The sequence below is a fragment of the Anabrus simplex genome, chromosome 2 (genome assembly GCF_040414725.1).
Source record: "Anabrus simplex isolate iqAnaSimp1 chromosome 2, ASM4041472v1, whole genome shotgun sequence".
NCBI classification, from domain to species: Eukaryota; Metazoa; Arthropoda; class Insecta; order Orthoptera; family Tettigoniidae; genus Anabrus; species Anabrus simplex.
Genome location: NC_090266.1, coordinates 1,162,822,527 through 1,162,844,106, shown reverse-complemented (window position 1 = coordinate 1,162,844,106; position 21,580 = coordinate 1,162,822,527). Strand labels below are relative to the sequence as shown.

Sequence of the window (21,580 nt, the reverse complement as noted above, 5' to 3'; positions counted from 1 at the left end):
AGGGCAGTGTCCTGGTGCGTGACACATTTGGACGGGGATACAACTTGGGAGGAGGTCCAGTACCTCGCCCAAGGGGCCTCACCTGCTATGCTGGACAGGGGCCTTGTGGGCGATCGGAAGATTGGAAGATATAGGGAAGAAAGCGGCCGTGGCCTTAAGTTAGATACCATCCCGGCATTTGTCTGGAGGAGAAGTCGGAAACCACGGAAAACCACTTCTAGGATGGCTGAGGTGCCCTGCCCTCCCGAGGCTGAGTGGACTCATTCCAGTCCTCGTACCACTCTTCAAATTTCGTGGCTGAGCTGGGAATCGAACCCGAGCCTCCGGGGGTGGCAGCTACACTAATCACTACACCACAGAGGCAGACTCGGCATTATTATTAGTAGTAGTATGAAAAATGAAATAGCGTACGGCTTTTACTGCCGGGAGTGTCCGAGGAAGAGTTTGGCTCGCCAGATGCAGGTCTTTTCATTCGACGTCCAAAGGTGACCTGTGCGTAGTGATGAGGATGAAATGATGATGAAGACGACATATAAACCCAGCCCACGTGCCAGCGGAATTAACCAATTATGATTAAAATTTCCGACCCTGCCGGGGATCAAACCCGGGACCCCGGACACCAACGGTCAGCACGCTAACCATTTAGCCATTATTATTATTATTATTATTATTATTATTATTATTATTATTATTATTATTATTATTATTATTATTATTATTATTATTATTATTATTATTATTATTATTATTATTATTATTATTATTTGCGTATGGACTTCGTTGGATCACGCATTACATTTATGATTCGCCTTTCTAACAGTCCATATTGTTTTCGTTCTTTCACTGTGTGCCTGTTTTCTTTCCTCTGTCCACTTACTCCCCGATCTTTTAGGGACTTCATTCCCTGGCTTTACTACCCATCTATGTATCTTCTGACGGTAAATGTTTCTGTCCAGTATTTCTGATGTTTCTATCTGGGTCTTTTCCAGATCACTTTTAACATATTTCATCCATGGTACGTTCTTCAGTTTTTCAGTATATGTCAAAATCTTGTAGGTTAGCATTGAAAACGATAGTCTGTGAACGTGTCCATAGAATTTCAGTCTTCGTTTCCTAATGTCTGCGGCAAGGTTCGATAGTCTTTCCGCAGCTTTGCGTGATTTGAGTCTATACACCTCTTCTTTTTTCTCTGAGCCCAGAATTTTCCTCAAGATCTTCCTTTCCTCCTTCAAGATGTTTACGAGATCACCTTTATTATTAAGTACCAAGATTTCACTTGCATACAGCGCTTCAGGTTTAATCGCCGTATTATTATTATTATTATTATTATTATTATTATTATTATTATTATTATTATTATTATTATTATAGTCTTATTGCATAGATATCCACATTCCCTGAAATACTGTGTATAGAAGAGTATCCCAGATAGTGTTGTGCACTGTGTTACAGAAATATAAATAAAACCCCTTGTGTCCTGTTGTAGCGCCCGTTCATTTCAAAGTGAGATCCAGGAAGGAAATGGTTCGTCGTGGAAGCTCAGCTAGTCTGCGCTGTCAGGCTCTTGGGGACTTGCCCATCAGTTTCAGCTGGAGGAAGGAAGGGACTTTTCTTGAACTTCAAGGGAGAACGAGGTAAGTGACTTCTATCACATGGAAACAGATCTTCCTACCATTTTGAACAGAAATATGAAGTGTGAGAGAACATTCATCTGTCCCTGTGTTGTCGGTTACCCCTCTTTAATGCCTACATGAAACGCTGATTGCCTTTCATTAATAATTGACGCAAAACTGGATAACTTGCAGTTTCACGGACTTTTGATATCGTGTTCATACTCACGGGACTAGTGACAGTGTTACTCAACTACCATTCCTCTCCATAAGACATTCCTAGGGATTGGTGAAGACAAGTTGCCTAATACAAGAGAAAAATAGCAAGTTCCGTAGATAAAATTCGACTGACAGCTACTCCTCCTGGATCGAAGAATTTCCTCGCCGGTAGGATTTTGATTTGATTCTTAATTTAATAAAACCGATTCTTTCTAACATTCTTGATATTACAGCACTGAATTATATACATTCACATCTATCATCAGTTTATTTATTAAGTTAACCCGTTTAACCTCCAGGGTTGGTTTATCCCCCGGATTCAGCGAGGGATCCCACCTCTACCGCCTCAAGGGCAGTCTCCTAGAGTGTGAGATATTTGGTCGGGGATAGGCCTACAACTGGGGGAAGGGCAAGTACCTCGCCCAGGTGACTTCATCTGCTATGTTGAACAGGGGCCTTTGGAGGGGGGAGGTATTGGAAGATTGGAAGGGATAGGCATGGAAGAGGGAAGAAACGGCCGTTGCCTTAGGTTAAATACCATCCCGGCATTTGCGTGGAGAAGTAGAAAACCACGGAAAATTACTTCGAGGGTGACTGAGGTGGGAATCGAACACCCCTCTACTCAGTTGACTCCCTAAGGCTGAGTGGACCCCGTTCCAGCCCTCGTATCAGGTTTCAACATTCGTGGCAGAGCCGGGAATCTAACCCGGGCCTCCAGTGGGGGAGTCAGCTAATCACACTAACCACTACACAACAGAGGCGGATCTGTCAGCAATTTCCTGAATATAATCTGGAAGTCCTTTTGTATCAAATTGATTATATGTTCCAAAAAAGTATTCCATCCACTTCTGCATCAATAATTACGGTTTGCCCCTTCGCGGCAAAAAAAAAGATACGGAGACATTGTATGTACTCTGTACTTGCACCACATCCTTTACCAGACTTCACTCCTTGTTGTTCTGACGTCACATTTTCTCAATATTTGTATCTCGGAAACTCGTCTCACGAATTCAGCGGTTTGAATCTCTTAGAAAAATTCATTAATGACATTATCTTAGGAGTTCTCGCTAATCTATAGTTAAAACCGTATGCAACATCTCAGTAACAACTTGTTCGCTTGTGATATATTCTGGGAGTGAGGATAAGATATAAGCTCCGTGTTTTGAGCCAATAGTTCCCATCGCTCTGACTGCAAGTACCATATCTGAAAATATCTTTATGGTATTAGACAACTAAATCCATAACATTTCCCAGGAAGTGTAAGAAGGAATCACAAGGATGAATTAAGCCATACTTAGGAAGACACTGAGTCAACTCTACTTGTTTTGCATGTTCCGTTGACGAAGTTATTCCTTTGTCGCATATCTTTGATCAAAACCTATGACGCATCAGTATCTATTGTCTTTCCCTCACCAAGTGAACAAAGTAGACCTAAAGTCGACACGCAATCTGCAGTCTTTCTTGCTCCACGCATTTTCCCTGTCGTCCCGATTGTGAACAGTCTCGATTGAGGACATCCCATTAATAGTCTCGACTGCATACACAAAATATTCGGGAAGAGATCCAGCTCTTTCTAAGGTTTTCCCCTTTCGTTGTTGCGGGCAGTCTCGATTGCGGGCACACCATTAATAGTCTTGACGTGCCTCGATTGCAGACAGTATTTCCTAGAGAAAAACCCTCGTGAAATAAAGTTAATAAGTAAACAAATATATAATAGTTAATAATTCAATATTTATTAATAAAAAACAATTTCTTTCGTTGCTATATATACATCATCATCATCTGTTTACCCTCCAGGTTCGGTTTTTCCCTCGGACTTAGCGAGGGATCCCACCTCTACCGCCTCAAGGGCAGTGTCCTGGAGCTTCAGACTCTTGGTCGGGGGATACAACTGGGGAGTATGACCAGTACCTCGCCCAGGCGGCCTCACCTGCTATGCTGAACAGGGGCCTTGTGGAGGGAGGGGAAGATTGGAAGGGATAGGCAAGGAAGAGGGAAGGAAGCGGCCGTGGCCTTAAGTTAGGTACCATCCCGGCATTCGCCTGGAGGAGAAGTGGGAAACCACGGAAAACCACTTCCAGGATGGCTGAGGTGGGAATCGAACCCACCTCTACTCATTTGACCTCCCGAGGCTGAGTGGACCCCGTTCCAGCCCTCGTACCACTTTCCAAATTTCGTGGCAGAGCCGGGAATCGAACCCGGGCCTCCGGGGGTGGCAGCTAATCACACTAACCACTACACCACAGAGGCGGTGCTATATATACAACCAAATTAAATTAAAACCTCTTCTACACGCTTCATGTCACGTGCAGAGAGGCTATAATTTTGTCAATTTGCAAAAAAAAAATGAAATTGGACCACAAATAGTAAATATAATGTATTTTAACACATCTTCACATAAAGTATATATTAACCAGTTGAAACTTAACAGAGTGGTTTATTTTTTAAATTTATTCATCATCATCATCATCATCATCATCTGTTTACCCTCCAGGTTCGGCTTTTCCCTCGGACTGAGCGAGGGATCCCACCTCTACCGCCTCAAGGGCAGTGTCCTGGAGCTTCAGACTCTTGGTCGGGGATACAACTGGGGAGTATGACCAGTACCTCGCCCAGGCGGCCTCACCTGCTATAGTGAACAGGGGCCTAGTAGGGGGATGGGAAGATTGGAAGGGATAGGCAAGGATGAGGGAAGGAAGGGGCCGTGGCCTTAAGATAGGTACCATCCCGGCATTTGCCTGGAGGTGAAGTGGGAAACCACGGAAAACCACTTTCAGGATGGCTGAGGTGGGAATCGAACCCGCCTCTACTCAGTTGACCTCCCGAGGCTGAGTGGACCCCGTTCCAGCCCTCGTACCACTTTTCAAATTTCGTGGCAGAGCCGGGAATCGAACCCGGACCTCCGGGGGTGGCAGCTAATTACGCTAACCACTACACCACAGAGGCGGCTTTAAATTTATTAAGGTATGTTAAAATTAAGTTCTGTTATATACCTTTAGTAAATAAATTTTCTTTGCACTTTTTCGTTGTCTCCTTCAAATAAATCCAGGTAGTAACACCATTTTTACTAATTCTAAATTGTCTGTAACTATAACCACACGATAAAGTACATGCCTTACCTCTCCCCGTCTCTATAAATTCCATAATAGCACGTGAACGATTAATGAACAGAGGCAAGCAATAAACTCAACACTGCGGTAGAGCTGACGTTCCGTATGACAGCTATAAAGTCAACCGTTGGCTGAACGGTTAGCGTACTGGCCTTCGGTTCAGAGGGTCCCGGGTTCGATTCCCGGCCGGGTCGGGGATTTTATCCTTAATTGGTTCATTCCTACGGCACGGGGGCTGGGTGTATGTGCTGTCTTCATCATCATTTCATCCTCATCAAGACGCGCAGGTCGCCTACGGGAGTCAAATAGAAAGACCTCCACCTTGGCGAGCCGAACCCGTCCTGGGATATCCCGGCACTAAAAGCCATACGACATTTCATTTCACAGCTATAAAGCACAACTGTATTGGTAAGAGGGGTGAAGGGGAAAATCCTGGAACTAGCTGGCGTTCTTCCCAAATATTTTTTGTTCACAATCGAGACTATTAATGGGCTGTCCGTAATCGATACTATCCGCAATCAATACGCAACCCCATTTTCCCTCTGTTCCTTCTTCTATCTGATTTTTTCCTAGTGGTTTGACACATAAACGTTTTAGGCCACGGAAGAATGGGAAAGGGCTAGGAATGAGAAAGTAGTGTCCGTGGTCTGAATTAAGTTATAGCCCCAGCATTTTCCTGGTGTGAAATTCGGAAGTCACGAAAACCATCCTTAGGGCTGCCGACGGTGGGATTCTTTTTTTTCTACTGGTTTTACGTCGCACCGACACAAATAGGTCTTATGACGACGATGGGATAGGAAAAGCCTAGGAGTTGGAAGGAAGCGGCCGTGGCCTTATTTAAGGTACAGCCCCAGCATTTGCCTGGTGTGAAAATGGGAAACAACGGAAAACCATCTTCAGGGTTGCCGACGGTGGGATTCGAGCCCACTATCTCGTGGATGCAAGTTCACAGCCGCTCGCCCCTAACTGCACGGCCAACTCGCCTGGTACGCTGGGATTTGAATCCACCATCTCCCGAATTCAGGCTCGCAGCCAAGCGATCTTAATCACAAGGCTGATTCGCTCGGCTCTGCCGGCTTATCGTTGCAGTGACATACATTGGTTTTCGGAGCCTTTAGAATGAGGAACGGCTACGATTAAAATGTTAATAGTTTAGGCCCTAATCAACGTACCTACAATTCTAGTATTTTCTTTGCGTGAAAACTGGAAATAACACAAAAATATTCAGAGGTTCCAACCTAACAATTCTCGAATAAAATCTTACAGCTACACGATACGTACCGGGTAGACAGCTCTGTTCGACATTATGGCATGAGGACTATTTCGCGGTCTCATATCGTCTCTGTAGATTTCACATGCGCTGTTCAAATATCCGTTTATTTCTACAGTAGTTGTGAAAAGTACTGCACAATTCTTGCCATAAACTGTCGACATACCACGAAAAATAGCGGTTTGCCAAACGTTTTCATTTATTATAATTCTAACCACATCATGTTGTTCTGCTGAACTCATCTTATTCAACAGTCTGATGTTCAAACCAATATCTGTCACTGTCCGCACCAGCTCGCCTCAGCAGACAGTTGTGGCGCCCTTCGGGAGCAGGTTAGTTGGTGAACTAATTCAAGGATAACGGATATAGTGCAGGATTCAAATGGTCTTCCTCTCAGCACTACAATAACACTGTCGACTTTTGTTAAAGATCATCCACTCTGACTGCAGACTGCTAAAGTTGCAACGATCACAACGAGGATAGTACTAGAGAATGAACCGTTGTACACATACCCCAAGCTGTAAAGGCGTTGTTCCTCTTTTTGTCTAATACTCGATGTGCAGTATTAAAAATGGACTTCACCAAATCTAAACTGTATAGTTAAATATTTATTACACTAGACAGTCAACTACACCTGAGGAGCCATGTCAGATCCAAACAGAATCGCAACTCTAGGTCAAAGGAACTTAACTTGAACCACAGGATATTTGGCGAACAACGCCCACTGTGACTACTCATGTGATGTCACTGATGGTACAACGTTATTCCTTCCTCCCTTGATAGACTAGCACCACTAACACACTAGAATAATTAAGTGCGACCAGTATCCAGTATTCGGAAAATAGTTGGTTCGAGCCCTCAAGATGGTGTTCCGTGATTGCCCATTTTCAAACCAGGCAAATGCTGAGGCTGTGTCTTAATTAAGGCCAGGGCCTCTTCCTTCCCACTTCCTATCGTCGCCATAAGACCTATCTGTGTCGGTGTAACGTAAGGCAACTTATAAAAAAAATCCACTGGAATAACTGCTACGAAATCTCATCCATTTCTACAGTTCACAAGTAGAATCCGTATATTGTTGATCGAGCCGTATTGCTGTCTATTGGGAATTCCCGTGGCCTGTGAACAGAAGTGCGAAGTCTTAAATTATACTATGTGCATATTTATCAAACACTTTCCAGATAGTAGCTATCAAAGGAGGCCATGTGCACCTGGAAAGCTGTTGAAGGAAGATTTTAGTACTTAATGCCGCTGGTCTCTAACAGCATTAGATCGCACCGAATTAGAGTAGATGAAATATTCACCAAAGAAGACCTAGTGCAGATCTTTCGAGTTGACGCCGTAAGGGGACCTGCGTATCTGTGAGCATGGGTCCATACCTATGATAAATTCTAATGATGAAGACGGCACACACAGCCAGCCCCAAGCCATCGTAACCAATGAAGGTTAAAATCCCCGACTCGAACGGGAATCGAACCTGGGACTCAATGAACCATTTAGCCATGGACTCGGCCATCAAATAAGATATAAGTGATTGAGATACAATTCAATATTAATGGGTGGTAATCACACCGCCGGCCCCTGGGTGTAGGGATAGCGTGCCTTCCTCTTACCCGAAGGTCCCGGGTTCGATTCCCGGCCAGGACAGGGGTTTTCTCCTGGATATGAGGGCTGGTTCGATGTCCACTTAGCCTACGTGATTACAATTGAGGAGCTATCTGACAATGAGATTACGGCCCCGGTCTAGCAAACACGAATAACGACCGTGAGGATTCGTCGTGATGACCACACGACACCTCGTAATCTACAAGCCTTCGAGATAAACAGTGGTCGCTTGGTAGGCCTTGGTCCTTCGGGGCTGTTGTGCCATGTTATTTTTTGTAATCACACCTCAGAACAAGACAAAGGCCTAATCCTACGAGAGATCATCGACCTACCGTCCAAGTTGAGGATTTAGAATTTATATTCTGGCTAAAACGATTTCAATTAATGCCGCATGAAGGAATTTTTTTCAAAAGAACTGAAACAAAAACTAATGTCGTAAGGGAACGGACTGTTACACAGAAAAGGCATACTACCATGTACTACTCTCATCAGAAAAACTTAAAACCATTGACCTCAACGAAATAACCTGTATACAAAATAGTAATGCGATTGGGTGCTAAAAATCGTTATAGTCGTTATGTTGGCAATGGTGAACGTCGTGGTGAGGGTTTTGTTATAGTGTGAAGTTAATTTCAAAGTGAAACTTCAAAGCGTATTACAGTAACATGCCTAAGCAGTGAGTACCATATGGGTGCACACATCGTCGAAGAATGGGGAGTGGAATCCATTTTCATAGCCTAGTCAATTCTGTGCGATAAGTGATTAATAAAAGTAGGCTATAGACCAATACCACAACCTACTAGGGGTGTCTATCGGTACATGTTGTTCGTGATCTTTAAATTGTTCATGCAGGTTCTCATTTTCTCGGCCAGAAATATTTAATAATTGGCTTCGAGCGATTTCTTGAGAACAATGGTTTCCTACAGCATAGAGCACTAAAGTATAAGGAGTATAATTTACGACTTCTTAGCAGAGTACCGATGGATTTGAATGCAGAAAAGCGATTACAGCGACGTTATCGTCTCAAAGAAACAGCATTATTACCCCTATAGAAATTAAACGAATGTGAACTAACTGGACATATACATGTTCAGAACAAATAAATGAAAATCCACAGCCTGTTTCCAGTCATTCGACCGGGTCAGGTATGGAATGAATGAAGCCCCCATCTAGCGGTGTGGATAGGAATCGTGCCGGCTGCCGAAGCCTGTCGCACTCCTCTGGGGCAATGATTAATGAATGACAGATGAAATGAAATGATACTGGAGAGTGTTGCTGGAATGAATTATGACAGGGAAAACCGGAGTACCCGGAGAAAAACCTGTCCCACCTCCGCTTTGTCCAGCACAAATCTCACATGGAGTGACCGGGATTTGAACTACGGAATCCAGCGGTGAGAGGCCGGCGCGCTGCCGCCTGAGCCACGGAGGCTCAGAATGAATAAATAAATAAATAAATAAATAAATAAATAAATAAATAAATAAATAAATAAATAAATAAATAAATAAATAAATAAGGCAAGCAAATAAACTAGTAAATGAAACTGCACTTACTACTGAATGATTCCAGTAAGATCGTAAATGAAATAACTCTTTTTGCACTGTGTGCTGACGAATGTGAATTACAAGTTTCCTGAGCTAAGTGACGTATGTGGACTGGCTTGCAGTCTTTCCTGTATATCTTCTAACGTCTCCTGCGTGAGAGCTGGTCTCCTTCGCTGCGTTTTCTTATTAGTTATGGAACCAGTACTACGCCGCTTGTGAACGAGTTGTTGCACATACGGTTTTGATTGTACTATAGAACAGGGAAACTGACTACGGAATTTTTGAAGGCAACTTTTAACTGGTGTCTTCTTCTTATGCAAAGAACACTCCACCAAAAGTATTTACAGTGTACTTAACCGTCACGTAATAACTTCACAACACTCCTTAAAATCCAATAGTTACTAGCGAACTACTGCGTTAGCTGTCAAGACTTCTTATTACGCCAAATTGACACATGCCATATTGCGCACTCTTGTGAATTCCCGCAGCCTGCGGACAGAAGTGCGAAATCTTAAATTATACTATCTGGATATTCATTAAACACTTTACAAATGGTAGCTATCAAGTAAGACCACGTGCATTTGTAAAGCTGTTGAAAGAAGATTTCATTCCTTCAGTACTTAATTTCTGGAATGTCTTCAAAATATCTGAGTTCGACGACCGATTCAAAAAATGAATTTCCTGAAAAAATCAATATTTTTGATATATTGAATTTTAGAAACAAGCTCTTCAGTTGCACCGTCCGCGTTAAGGAAGGCCATGCCATTAGGCTTAAAACGTACCAGAACCAGGTCTATGGCTTTAATACGTAGTTACATTTTTAATTCTCAAGGTGTGGGTAAAATCAAGTAAGTTGTCATTGTTCGACAACTCACCACAAGAAACATGTATAGTCAAGAAATCGTAGTGTTTGGCGTAGCTACATCTATACACCTAAAAATTAAGGAAATCTGAAATATCAAGGTCCAAGAAAACGGTCGCTTCGACATGGATTAACACTTGATAGGGTAAAGATGCTTATCTATGAGCCGATCATAACTTATTATAAAGATAAATTTGGATTTAAGGATATTAAAGTGATAATATCGATGATAGGAGATTGAGGGACTCTTCCTCGATTCATTGTGAATTTTTGGAAGCAGTTTAATTTAGAGGTTCCGGAACTACAAACTACTGTATAATATTTGTTAGCCTTATGAGGTTCCATTTCATTACTGAGAAATCATTGCTACGAGTTATAAATCATATAGTTTAAAGATATTATGAGAATAACCTAAAAAATAACGCTGAAGGGCCTTGGTCTACCAAGCGACCGCTGCTCATCCCGAAGGCCTGCAGTTGACGAGGTGTCGTGTGGTCAGCACGACGAATCCTCTCGGTCGTTAATCTTGGCTTTCTAGACCGGGATGAGAATAATCTAATCAACAAAATTATTGTAAACCAAAATTATAATTTAATTTGTTTCGTTATGCTTCGTTCATTGTGGCAATCTTCAAATGAGGGAAATTTTGTAAATAAAAAATGAGTAATCTATTATTACTTTTATTAGCTGCAGTCCCCGTCGTCGACGGAACAATTACTTAGCATGTGCATGATTATACTTCCCCCCCCCCCTCATATTATTCCCCATATTCTTAGGTGCGTAAGTGGGCATGCCTCCCCTGTCAGCGACTTGTCGTGACGTACTCGCTTCCGTATTCTCTGCGGCCATTTGCAGTTTCAGAATTATTTTTTATTATTGCTGATCTTTGTTTGATCCCTTCCTTCCTGTATGAAAGAAAACCAATTATCGATTCCAGAAATATTGACAGATAGACAAAGCCGGAACGAGCTCCATGGGAACTCTCTTTATAGTCTACAGAGTTAGTTACTGGCTCTTGGACTTAACCCGTCGCACGGCTGCCACTGACCTTACTTTTCACTGTATCAGAAAAATAGCTCACTGCATGAGCCCCAGCGTTGCCTGTCTAAGGTGCCCACTTGCGGTAGTAGTAAGTTAGGCTGGTATTCGGTACAGCAACACTACAGTTGCTGTCAACATATCTCAACATTACGACGAATACATAAACATAATCTGAATCTATGGAAAATCTGATCATAACGCAGCGAAGTTCGCAGACGGTATGCACATATGTTTCCAAATAGCCGCCTGCCTTCTATACAAGTATTTCGCCGAACAGAGTTGCAATTGAGTGTTAATGGATCGTTCAAGGCATAAGCAACTCTTTGGTAGATTGGAATGTCTGTACTTATTCAACTTTACATTCTGCATCTTTGGCGTGTTTACAAATGCACCCTGTTACGGAACTTGTGTATTAAAATTACTGCTATTTATTTCACATCCGGAACACAGCACGTTGTAGCGCTCCTTTGCAAACCAGTGATTAGGCATCCCGTTCATCATTAGTGCATGCGGGACACTTATAAGTAGAAAGTACGAAGCTTGGGTGACACCTGGTATAACAAACCGTAAGAGTGATACATTAAGTTTTATGCTTTGGGTCCTTTCGGAAGCACCCCTTCCTGCTGAAATTTTTTTGACCAGCGTATATCCAAAATCACACTCGATATTATTCTAAACTGAAATAACAAGCTTCATTAAAACCCACTCATCTATTTACCCATGATGCTGAGACAAACACAAACAAATATTAAACTGAACTCGATATAGGTCATTACAGTGGCGTTATTATTCTTTTTGAATACAATATTAACAGACTGGAATGTCACATTTAAAAGCAATACTATCGTATGAGAAACTTGATCAAATGAGAAACGGTATAGTTTCTCACTTTTCACGAAAAGTACTACGCTGGCGTTCTAACGATTTCAAGTTCCAGAGCTGGAATAACCTGGCCGCAGACACCGGTGAACATTGATCCGCCGTTTTTTATTAAGTGTTCACACAACCCATTCTTATCATAGCCTTATACCAGGGATCGAATAGCTGAAATGCTATGATGAACCAGTGTGTTTGAACCAGAGAAATGACGTACTAAATATGAAAGTTATCTAATTCCCGAGCTACTTCTCGCCAAAACTTAGGCAGGCTGCTCTACTTGGCAATATCTGTGTTCCTATGGTCCTATTGGAGATCAGTGGCAGCAGAAGTGACAAGACACATTTCGACAAATAATAGTGAATGTAATATTAATGTTGATCAATGTTATGTGGATATTGTAGGACATCACACTAGTTTTCTTCTTACTGTGACATTAGGGCATCCGATAGAAAGGGAGTCCTTCTTCTTCCTTTCATGACGTTCCTTCACGACCTTTTCTAATTTCGAGAGTCATCTTTATCATCTTTACAATTTCTCTTTCCGATATGGACTGATGAACACGCGGTTTTTCACCGTAAGACAATCAAGACAAAATCACCACCATCGCCAGTTGTCGCGACTAAACAATATTTTCTTGTTAGAGATTCTCAGCGTTGACTTGGAATAAGCAACAAAACTCTAAATTATAAATCAACAGCATGTGTTATCATAGCTTGTACGGTAAAAATGTTGTAACCTTTTGATGATAATAATAAATAAAATCATGAATAAAAATATATAAATAAAATTACTCAAAAACTTATTAAAATTAATAAGCATAATTAACCGAAAAATCCGTAGTATGGGCGCCAGAGTTCACCAGAATGGATCCCTCGAATTTAGATAAGAGCATGATAAACTGTATATCCCAGGGCGTGTACATAATGCTGCGTACTGGTACATCTGCTGCAGGCCTTACCTAACCTCCTGAAAATGACTAATTAGGTAGGAACTGCACCTAGGTTCATCAATAACACTGATTCTAAAATAGCTAACTATATTCTTAACAAATTCCGTGCATGAGCACCTCATCAACGTACAACATTATACATATAATACACACATAAAATATTGCTGAAAGACTCCATATTTACAACAACAACAATAATGAAAATCGTGGGAAAACGAAAGCGAGAACTAAGCTACCATTTGTCGATAGTCCGATGAACAATGTACATGTATGAAGATAAATACCCTTCACTGTCTCTATATCAATTCGACTTACCGATTCTCATAATCGGCAGTTATCACATCACACAGATACTGTACCTTGTACTACTGTGTTCATATTTTAACACTTGTTGTAAAGATATATACACACGTCTGTCGATCCTCAACATAAATTATGGAAAGTCTGAAATAGCTTTCACCAACATATAATGCTAGGCCGCTACAAGTGCTACAATACTTAATGCGCAAGCACTCTCCACAATCATCCACTTTCCACGAACATAACAAGACTACGCTCCACGAACGTTTGAAGTACAGTCCATTGCAGCCGTGTCACTCCAGTACCGTGTATCAGCACCATTTCCTTCCCGTACAGTGCGTCAGTTGTAGTTCTCTTATACAGTGTCACTGGTTGTAGTTATCTTCCTTCTCGTCCCTTTACAATCACCTCGGTTGCCGCCGTATGATCAACCTTTATAGACATCAACATCCCCCTCCTCTCAGATGATACGTCTGGATTGGTCCTTGCCAGCCAATCATGAGTGAACATCTTGTCAAGACATGCCCTAAACTTCTCCTTTCTCCCAAGAGATAAACAAACTCTGGGGTATATTCCATGAGTCACCAAACTTTCCTAATACAACAACAAGCTCATCTCATCAGGCTGGGATATATACATGACTCATTGAATATCCCGACACAAGTACATCACAACAAACACTGGGGTATCCACATGACTCAACCAAATAACCAGAGTTATTAAAGCAATATTTTCCCACTCGTGCAAAACAAATTACTCATACCTAAATATGTGGATATCTTCCAGCTTACAAATATAAATGGCAAAATATACAAATGAAATACTGATAATAATAATAATAATAATAATAATAATAATAATAATAATAAATCGAATACTGACAATAATATCTCTAACTTCTACATATAATTCGGGGGTGTGATATATGTACTATCACAATGTATAAGACATAAATGATCAGAAATTGTTTTCTCTACATGTCTTGTTATTATCGATAGGAAAACTAATAACATCGATATTTTAGAATTACATTTTAGACCTTCCGTAAAGTATGATTTCACCCAGCCTGAATAAAATTGTTTAGAGCCTAGACTTTATTGCCTTTTACCCGACGTTATATACTGATTTTTATTAAATTATGTTCTGCAAATGTTTCTTGCCTCAACGCTGATACGTATTAAGCATAAAATATAAATTCACTAATATATCTGTTATCATAGCCGGTACGGAAAAACTGTATAAGATATAAGTGATCCTAAACTGTATTATCGATAACTTATGTAGTGTTTATCGGTAGGACCATTAATAACGTAAGTACTGGAGAATTAAATTTTAGGCCTTCCCCTAAACTATCATTTCATCCAGCGTTAATAAAGTGATTTCTATCCTAGATTGTACTGCCTTATTTCCCAAATTTTCATACCGATTTTGATTAAATTCTGTTCATCCGTTTTCTCGTGGCGCGGTTCATGATGCTATCACGCCCGATACAGGAATACCGTCCTTTTTGTAATGTTGAGCAATGTGCAGACAAAATTCTTCTAGTATATGTATAGGGTAGTAGTAGTAGTAGTATTGGCTTCAAGGTAGCGCTGGTGTCCCAGGACTTGAAACTAGATACAATTATACCAGTATTGACCAGGAGAGTGTTGAATCATCACATAGGGTGACCATTGTTAGGGCTGAGATTCGAACCTCCATCCTCCGAACAATCCCTCTTTCCAGGTTTGATGTCTTTTCGCCCCATCCGTGGCTGCGAGTGCGCAATAGCTGATTTTTTTTTTTTTGCTAGTGGCTTTACGTCGCGCCGACACAGATATGTCTTATGGCGACAATGGGATAGGAAAGGCCTAGGAGCTGGAAGGAAGCGGCCGTGGCCTTAATTAAAGTACAGCCCCAGCATTTGCCTGGTGTGAAAATGGGAAAGCACAGAAAACCATCTAGAAGACTGCTGACAGCGGGGTTCGAACCCACTATCTCCCGATTACTGGATACTGGCCGCACTTAAGCGACTGCAGCTATCGAGCTCGGTGCGAACTGAATGGTATTACAGCCGGAATTCATATACGAGCAGTGTGCTAGTAGTTCGTGAATCATCATTTGGTCCGTACAGTAGTTCATCTATTAATTTTAGCACATACTATAATTTAGTAAAACATATTCAAATTATGTCTGATATATAGTAAAGTTTTTAGAAATAGGGATTAAATAAACATTACATAGTAAGACGGCCGTGAATATAGTGCCCACTTGACGGTCGCTAACAGGTGACGTGCGCAAACAAGCTTCACGGTTACTTAATACAGACTATTACCTCCACTATGGTTTAGAGCTCACTGCGTAATACACCAGATCATTCATCAACTTTTTAAGAAGTAAGCGGTGCAATCCCTGCCCACGTGGAGGAAAGATTGTCCTGGGGCTGCCTGGCCGAGGCGGTAAAGGCGTGCTCGGTTCGCCCGGAAAGACGTGGGTTCGAATCCCCGTCAGGAAGTCGTAAAATTTAAGAAACGAGATTTCCACTTCCGGAGGTGCATATGGCCCTGAGGTTCACTCAGCCTATACCAAAAATGAGTACCAGGTTAATTCCTGGGGCAAAGGCGGCCGGGTGTAGAGCTAACCACTCTACCCCATCACGCGCCGCGGTTAACAATGGTGGAAGCCTTTACCTTCCACTCCTCCAAGGGCCTTCATGGCCTGTGCGGAGGTGTCTTTGTCTTTTAATGCTGATGGATGTTGGTGTTCTCGTAATTTTTCGGCGTCATCTGCTGAACTGGAATTGGGTAAAATGACACGGCAAGGAAAGGACTCATTTTCCAAGGGGTGGTGGGAAAGTCTGTGAGGGTATCTTAATCACAATCGAGTCGTTTAACTTGTTAAACTCAATCTCATGAAATTTTACTCTATCGCAACAGAGGTATCATGAAAAGTGACACAGTTATATTCGTTTATTTCCAGACAGTGGTAATTAAAATTCGATGCAAAGCATTTCCTTCTCAAGGGCCAGACGTCAATAAGAGGTGAAAGTAGCAGGTTTCACACGAGACAACATATTATTAGAGTTCCCCAGATAAGACAAGACTTCAATCACTTATTTAAAAAGGAACATCGCTCCCAACAATCTCCGAAGAGACTGTATCCCCCAGCAATCAAAACGCCAGTGAAGCAAAGCTGGCAGAAAAGGAACAAACATGGAACACAAGGAGATTAAAAGGAGTTACCATAGTTACGGAAGCAAATAAACAGATTGTTAGCGCATGCCGTCTGCCGAAATGCCATGGCCACTGGACCTCCGAGAAGAAGTTGTTCAAGGCCTATATGGATATAGAATTTAATTTATTTTACTTGCCTTATTTTATTTAACTTTATTTAATTTTAATTTGTAACCTGATGTGAATAAGAACATGTATTGGGCGGAAGCCTGTTATGTCCAGCAATAAATACTGAAATAAACATGAGTCAATTGAAACAAGTAGAATTCAGAGTAAGAATCCGAAATAGGCAAATAAATTGGCTCAACAAGCCGCGAACAATAGTAAGATAAAATTATGATGATAATAATAATGATAAAAGCAACATCCATAAGGCACTGAAAAAATAACACAGATCCGATAATCACACAACGCCTACACACACACACACGCGCGCGCGCGCGCGCGCAGAGACCAAATATGCAAAGTAGAATAAATAATATAGTATCAAGACACGTTACAATAAGAACCGTAACAGCATGACAAGAGTCAGTCGATGTCTCATGAGGTTGATCTGAGAGCACTGATCAGATATCTGGGTCACTGCAACATAGGTCAAACTCACCCAGTCAACACAATAACCAAATAACAACACACGCGCTATATGACATATTCATATCGTACATAAAGGCGAACATGAATCGTACAGCATCAGCGTACTACGTACTACGGCGCACTACGACGAAATTCAAGCAATACTAACGGAAAATAATTTACATATACTTTGCATCTCTGAAACCTGGCTGACTCCTAGCATCCCTTCCTCCATGGTGGTTATCGATCGATATGATCTAAGACGCTTCGATCGGTCGGATGGAAGGCGTGGTGGCGGGACAGCGATTTACTGTAGAAACGATCTACAGAGCCGAGTGATATGTACTTCTTCCCGGGGTGTACGAACACGGCCGGAATTCATGTTCGTTGAAGTAAATATCAACAGACAAAAAGTGATGTTTTCTGTCATATACAAACCGCCTGGTGTAACTGATATGATCGAATTCGAAACAACTTTACTAGACTTCCAGGCTATTTATGAACACATAATCATTATGGGTGACTTTAACTGTAACCTACTTAATACGACTCATGACAGTAAACGATTAGTAGATTTGTTTAGTACTTGTAACATGACTATTCTCCCACTACAACCCACGAACCACGTGTATGCAACAAACCGTTTATCACACACACTCATAGATCTCATTATAACGAACAACCCAGGTAAAGTAATAACCCATGTACAAATCCCTGTACCATCCATTTCGACCCACGACCTTATATATTTATCCTATTCTCTCAATGTGCCTAAATACAAACCCAAGTACATAACTGTCAGAAATACGAAGGACTTAAACTTGGATTACTTGAAATATGACGCTTATCAACTACCGTGGGACGATATACGGAGTCTAAATGATACTGACGCTAAAGTTAACTTGTTTAATACGATGGTAAAGAACTTATATGACAGACATGCCCCCAAACGTCGAATAAAGGTTTCTCGCCCTTCTTGTCCATGGCTAGATGATGAAACCAAGAGAATGATGGCCCACCGTGACTCTTTATTTCGACATTATAAGCATACCCTAGATGACGCAGACTTCGAAACTTACCGGATCTTAAGAAATCGCACAAAGCAATTAATCAGAAATAAAAAATGTGCATATTTCCGGAATTTAGCTAACAACATAAATTCTAATCGTGCATGGGACCAACTTAGAGCTCTAGGAATAGGAAAACATCAACAGAGACAGACAACTCCGGACATTCCACTTGACGAACTGAACGATTACTTTAGTAGAATAAATATTCAACCCACCCCAATTAACTGTACCGTTTCACCGCCCTCCCCTCCAGCCAATCCACCATTCACATTTCACAGTGTCACAGAAAATCAGGTTAAAAAGGCTTTGTACTCGATTAAATCAAAGGCCACAGGTGTAGACGATATTCCTATTGCTTTTATATATAACATTATGGGTGCTGTCCTGCCTATACTGACGCACATACTGAACGTTTGTTTACTAAACGGAACTTTCCCAACTGTCTGGAAAACAGCCAATATTATACCGGTACCTAAGAGTTTAGACCCACAATCACCCTCTGACTATCGTCCGGTGTCCATACTCCCTGCGCTTTCTAAAGCCTTCGAACGTTTAGTATACGAGCAGGTTCTGGAGTACCTAAATAAAAATGCTCTTTTGGACCCTTTGCAGTCTGGATTTAAGAAGGGGCACAGTACCGCGACAGCACTTTTGAAGGTTACTGAAGACATTAGAAATGCTATGGACAAACGACTGCTTACTATACTTACCCTTCTTGACTTCAGTAGCGCCTTAGACACTATAGACATTCAGACTATGATAAAGAAAATGGAACTACTAAAATTTGACCTGGCTGCGCTTAAGTTTTTTAGTTCTTATTTGAGTAACCGTCAGCAGCGTGTAACAGTAAATGACAAGGTCTCTAAATGGAAAATGAAACTTAGTGGTGCCCCACAGGGCAGTATTCTAGGGCCCTGACTTTTCTGTATTTATATCAATGACATATCATCGGTGACAGGAAATAACACACACCACCTCTATGCTGACGATCTTCAGATTTATCGACACTGCAAGACTTCAGACTTAGATGAAACAATACAAGATATTAACAATGACCTCCGACGACTCAGTACATACGCACAACGAAATTCTCTTATACTAAACTCCACAAAATCTCAGGCAATCATAATAGGAACACGAAAATTACTGAACTGCTCAAACAATATTGCAATCCCGCCTATCCTACTGAATGGTAACATTATTCCCTACAATAAAACGGTTAAAAATCTCGACGTAATTATGAATGAAACACTTGATTGGTCTGATCACACGAAAATCATCTGTAAAAAGATTTTTGGAGCGCTACACCCTCTTAAACGGCAAAGGGATGTATTTTCATTTGAGCTTAAGGCCAAACTAATACAGACACTGGTTCTCCCTATTCTTGATTATTGTGACGTTGTTCTAGTTGATATGACAAGAGAAGAAACACTTAAACTTCAACGAGCACTGAATTCCTGCCTGCGATTTTTTTACAATATTGGGTACGATGTTCACATTACTCCATACTATAAGGCTCTCTCATGGCTGAAGCCTGATAAACGTCGGCAGCTACACATTTTAACGATGGTATTTAGAGTACTAGCGGAAAGTCAGCCACTGTATATTTCTTCTAAATTCACCTTTCTATCATCATTTCACAACTTAAATACACGTTCCAGATCCACTCTTTCTATTCCAGTGCACCGCACAAATAAAATTAATAGATCGTTTGTAGTGGCCGGCGCCAGATTATGGAATTCCTTGCCAGCTCATAACTTTATGTATGGTTTTGATTAGTATGTGGTTAAGTGGAAGAGAGGGCCTCGAGCCCTAACTTCGCCACTGAAAAAAGGCATTAATAAATAAATAAATAAATAAATAAATAAATAAGCATAAGCTCAAGCCAGACGTCGAAGCGGAAGAGAATATAAAAGGTCTCCAATCAAAAGCCACAAACAAAATCATCACACACACACACACGGATAAAATGGATCAATGTTACCTTCCGCCCCTACGTAGGAACGAATACATAACAAGCAGGCATGAAGAAAAGGAAGGACACTGAAAGAAGTCTGCTGCAAATAAATAAATAAATAAATAAATGAATAAATGAATAAATAAATAAATAAATAAATAAATAAATAAATAAATAAATAAATAAATAAATAAATAAAAGAATAATACACAGAACAGGGATCTCTCAGCACACTAAACCAGCATAACTATGGCAAGCCAAGGAAAGGAAAATAAGATAAATACCTGAAGCTCGAAGGAATAGAATCCATAGATTCTAAGTAATCATATACATTGACTCAAAACAGAGAGTCACACTGGGTAAATTAAAAATATTTTTAAAACTGCAGTTAAAAGAGATGAGAAACGTCTCATAGCCCAGCGCCTCCATCTTTCTAAGCAAGCCATTATTGTCCAGATCAGAGAGCAAACGACTCAAAGATAAGTTAGAAAGAAAAGCTTCGACAATCCATCATTACATAAGGTGCCATCTGTCTAATCGGGATGAACTACACGTCAAGTTAGAGAAAATCAACCAGTCACAACCTACTGGTCTATGACATCGTAAAGAATGTGATATCAGAAAGTACGAGTAAAATATGAAGGTAATTAGATGTGGCCCAGATTAAGAGAGAATTAGACAGCAGGAAACACTTTCAGAGAGCTGGCAGTGCCGTATGTAGGCCTATATTACAATATCTGCTCAGAATTGTGCAAGAAACGGACACACTTTCTCTGTCGTGTGAACTCCTCAGAATTGTTGTTCTACCATGACGACGACAGCGGAGCCTGAGGCATGTTTTTTGACCTTTTTTTATTGTTACCGTATTTTAGTGGTAGGTAGAGGAGAAAGAAGGTGCGGGCGTGAACGGGTCTCAAGCTACGGAAGAGAAACTAAGTAAAATTTAACCAGGTTATATTTTCTTTTCAAAATTAAGTAATAACAAAGAACAGGTACTTAGTAGCCGAAACACAATTTGAAATGTACAATTACAGGGATTACAGAGTTTGGGCTTCGAGCCCTGAGTTCACAATTTTTGAGCAACTAGCCCAACTTTCCGATATACAAATTTTAACAACGGGGCAGAAGACCCCAATCAAACCCTGGAGCACTTGCTCCAAATTACACAGTAAAGCCTTCTCGAGGCATACAACACTCCGTTTCCAAAAGAGCCACACGCTCTTTAATTTAAGCCTCTCCCAGGCCACACCAAACTCCACCTTCAAGTTGTCCTCAACGGACATAAACACAGGGGTAAAATACCCAATCTACTGAGGTTTATTAAATGAAAAGCAGGTTAATTAAATGACCTCTAAAACAATTTGAGAGGAGGCGAACTTGCA

The 21,580-nt window shown here is 41.1% G+C and overlaps 1 protein-coding gene across 1 annotated transcript in view; it reads left to right on the top strand.

Annotated features, from left to right (window-relative positions):
• LOC136863821 (cell adhesion molecule Dscam2) overlaps window positions 1-21,580 on the top strand; it is a 760,504-nt gene that overhangs the window by 503,978 nt on the left and 234,946 nt on the right. The window contains exon 14 of the mRNA XM_067140158.2: window positions 1,487-1,634. Coding sequence (XP_066996259.2) covers window positions 1,487-1,634 — 148 coding nt within the window. The remainder of the gene's footprint in view (window positions 1-1,486; window positions 1,635-21,580) is intronic.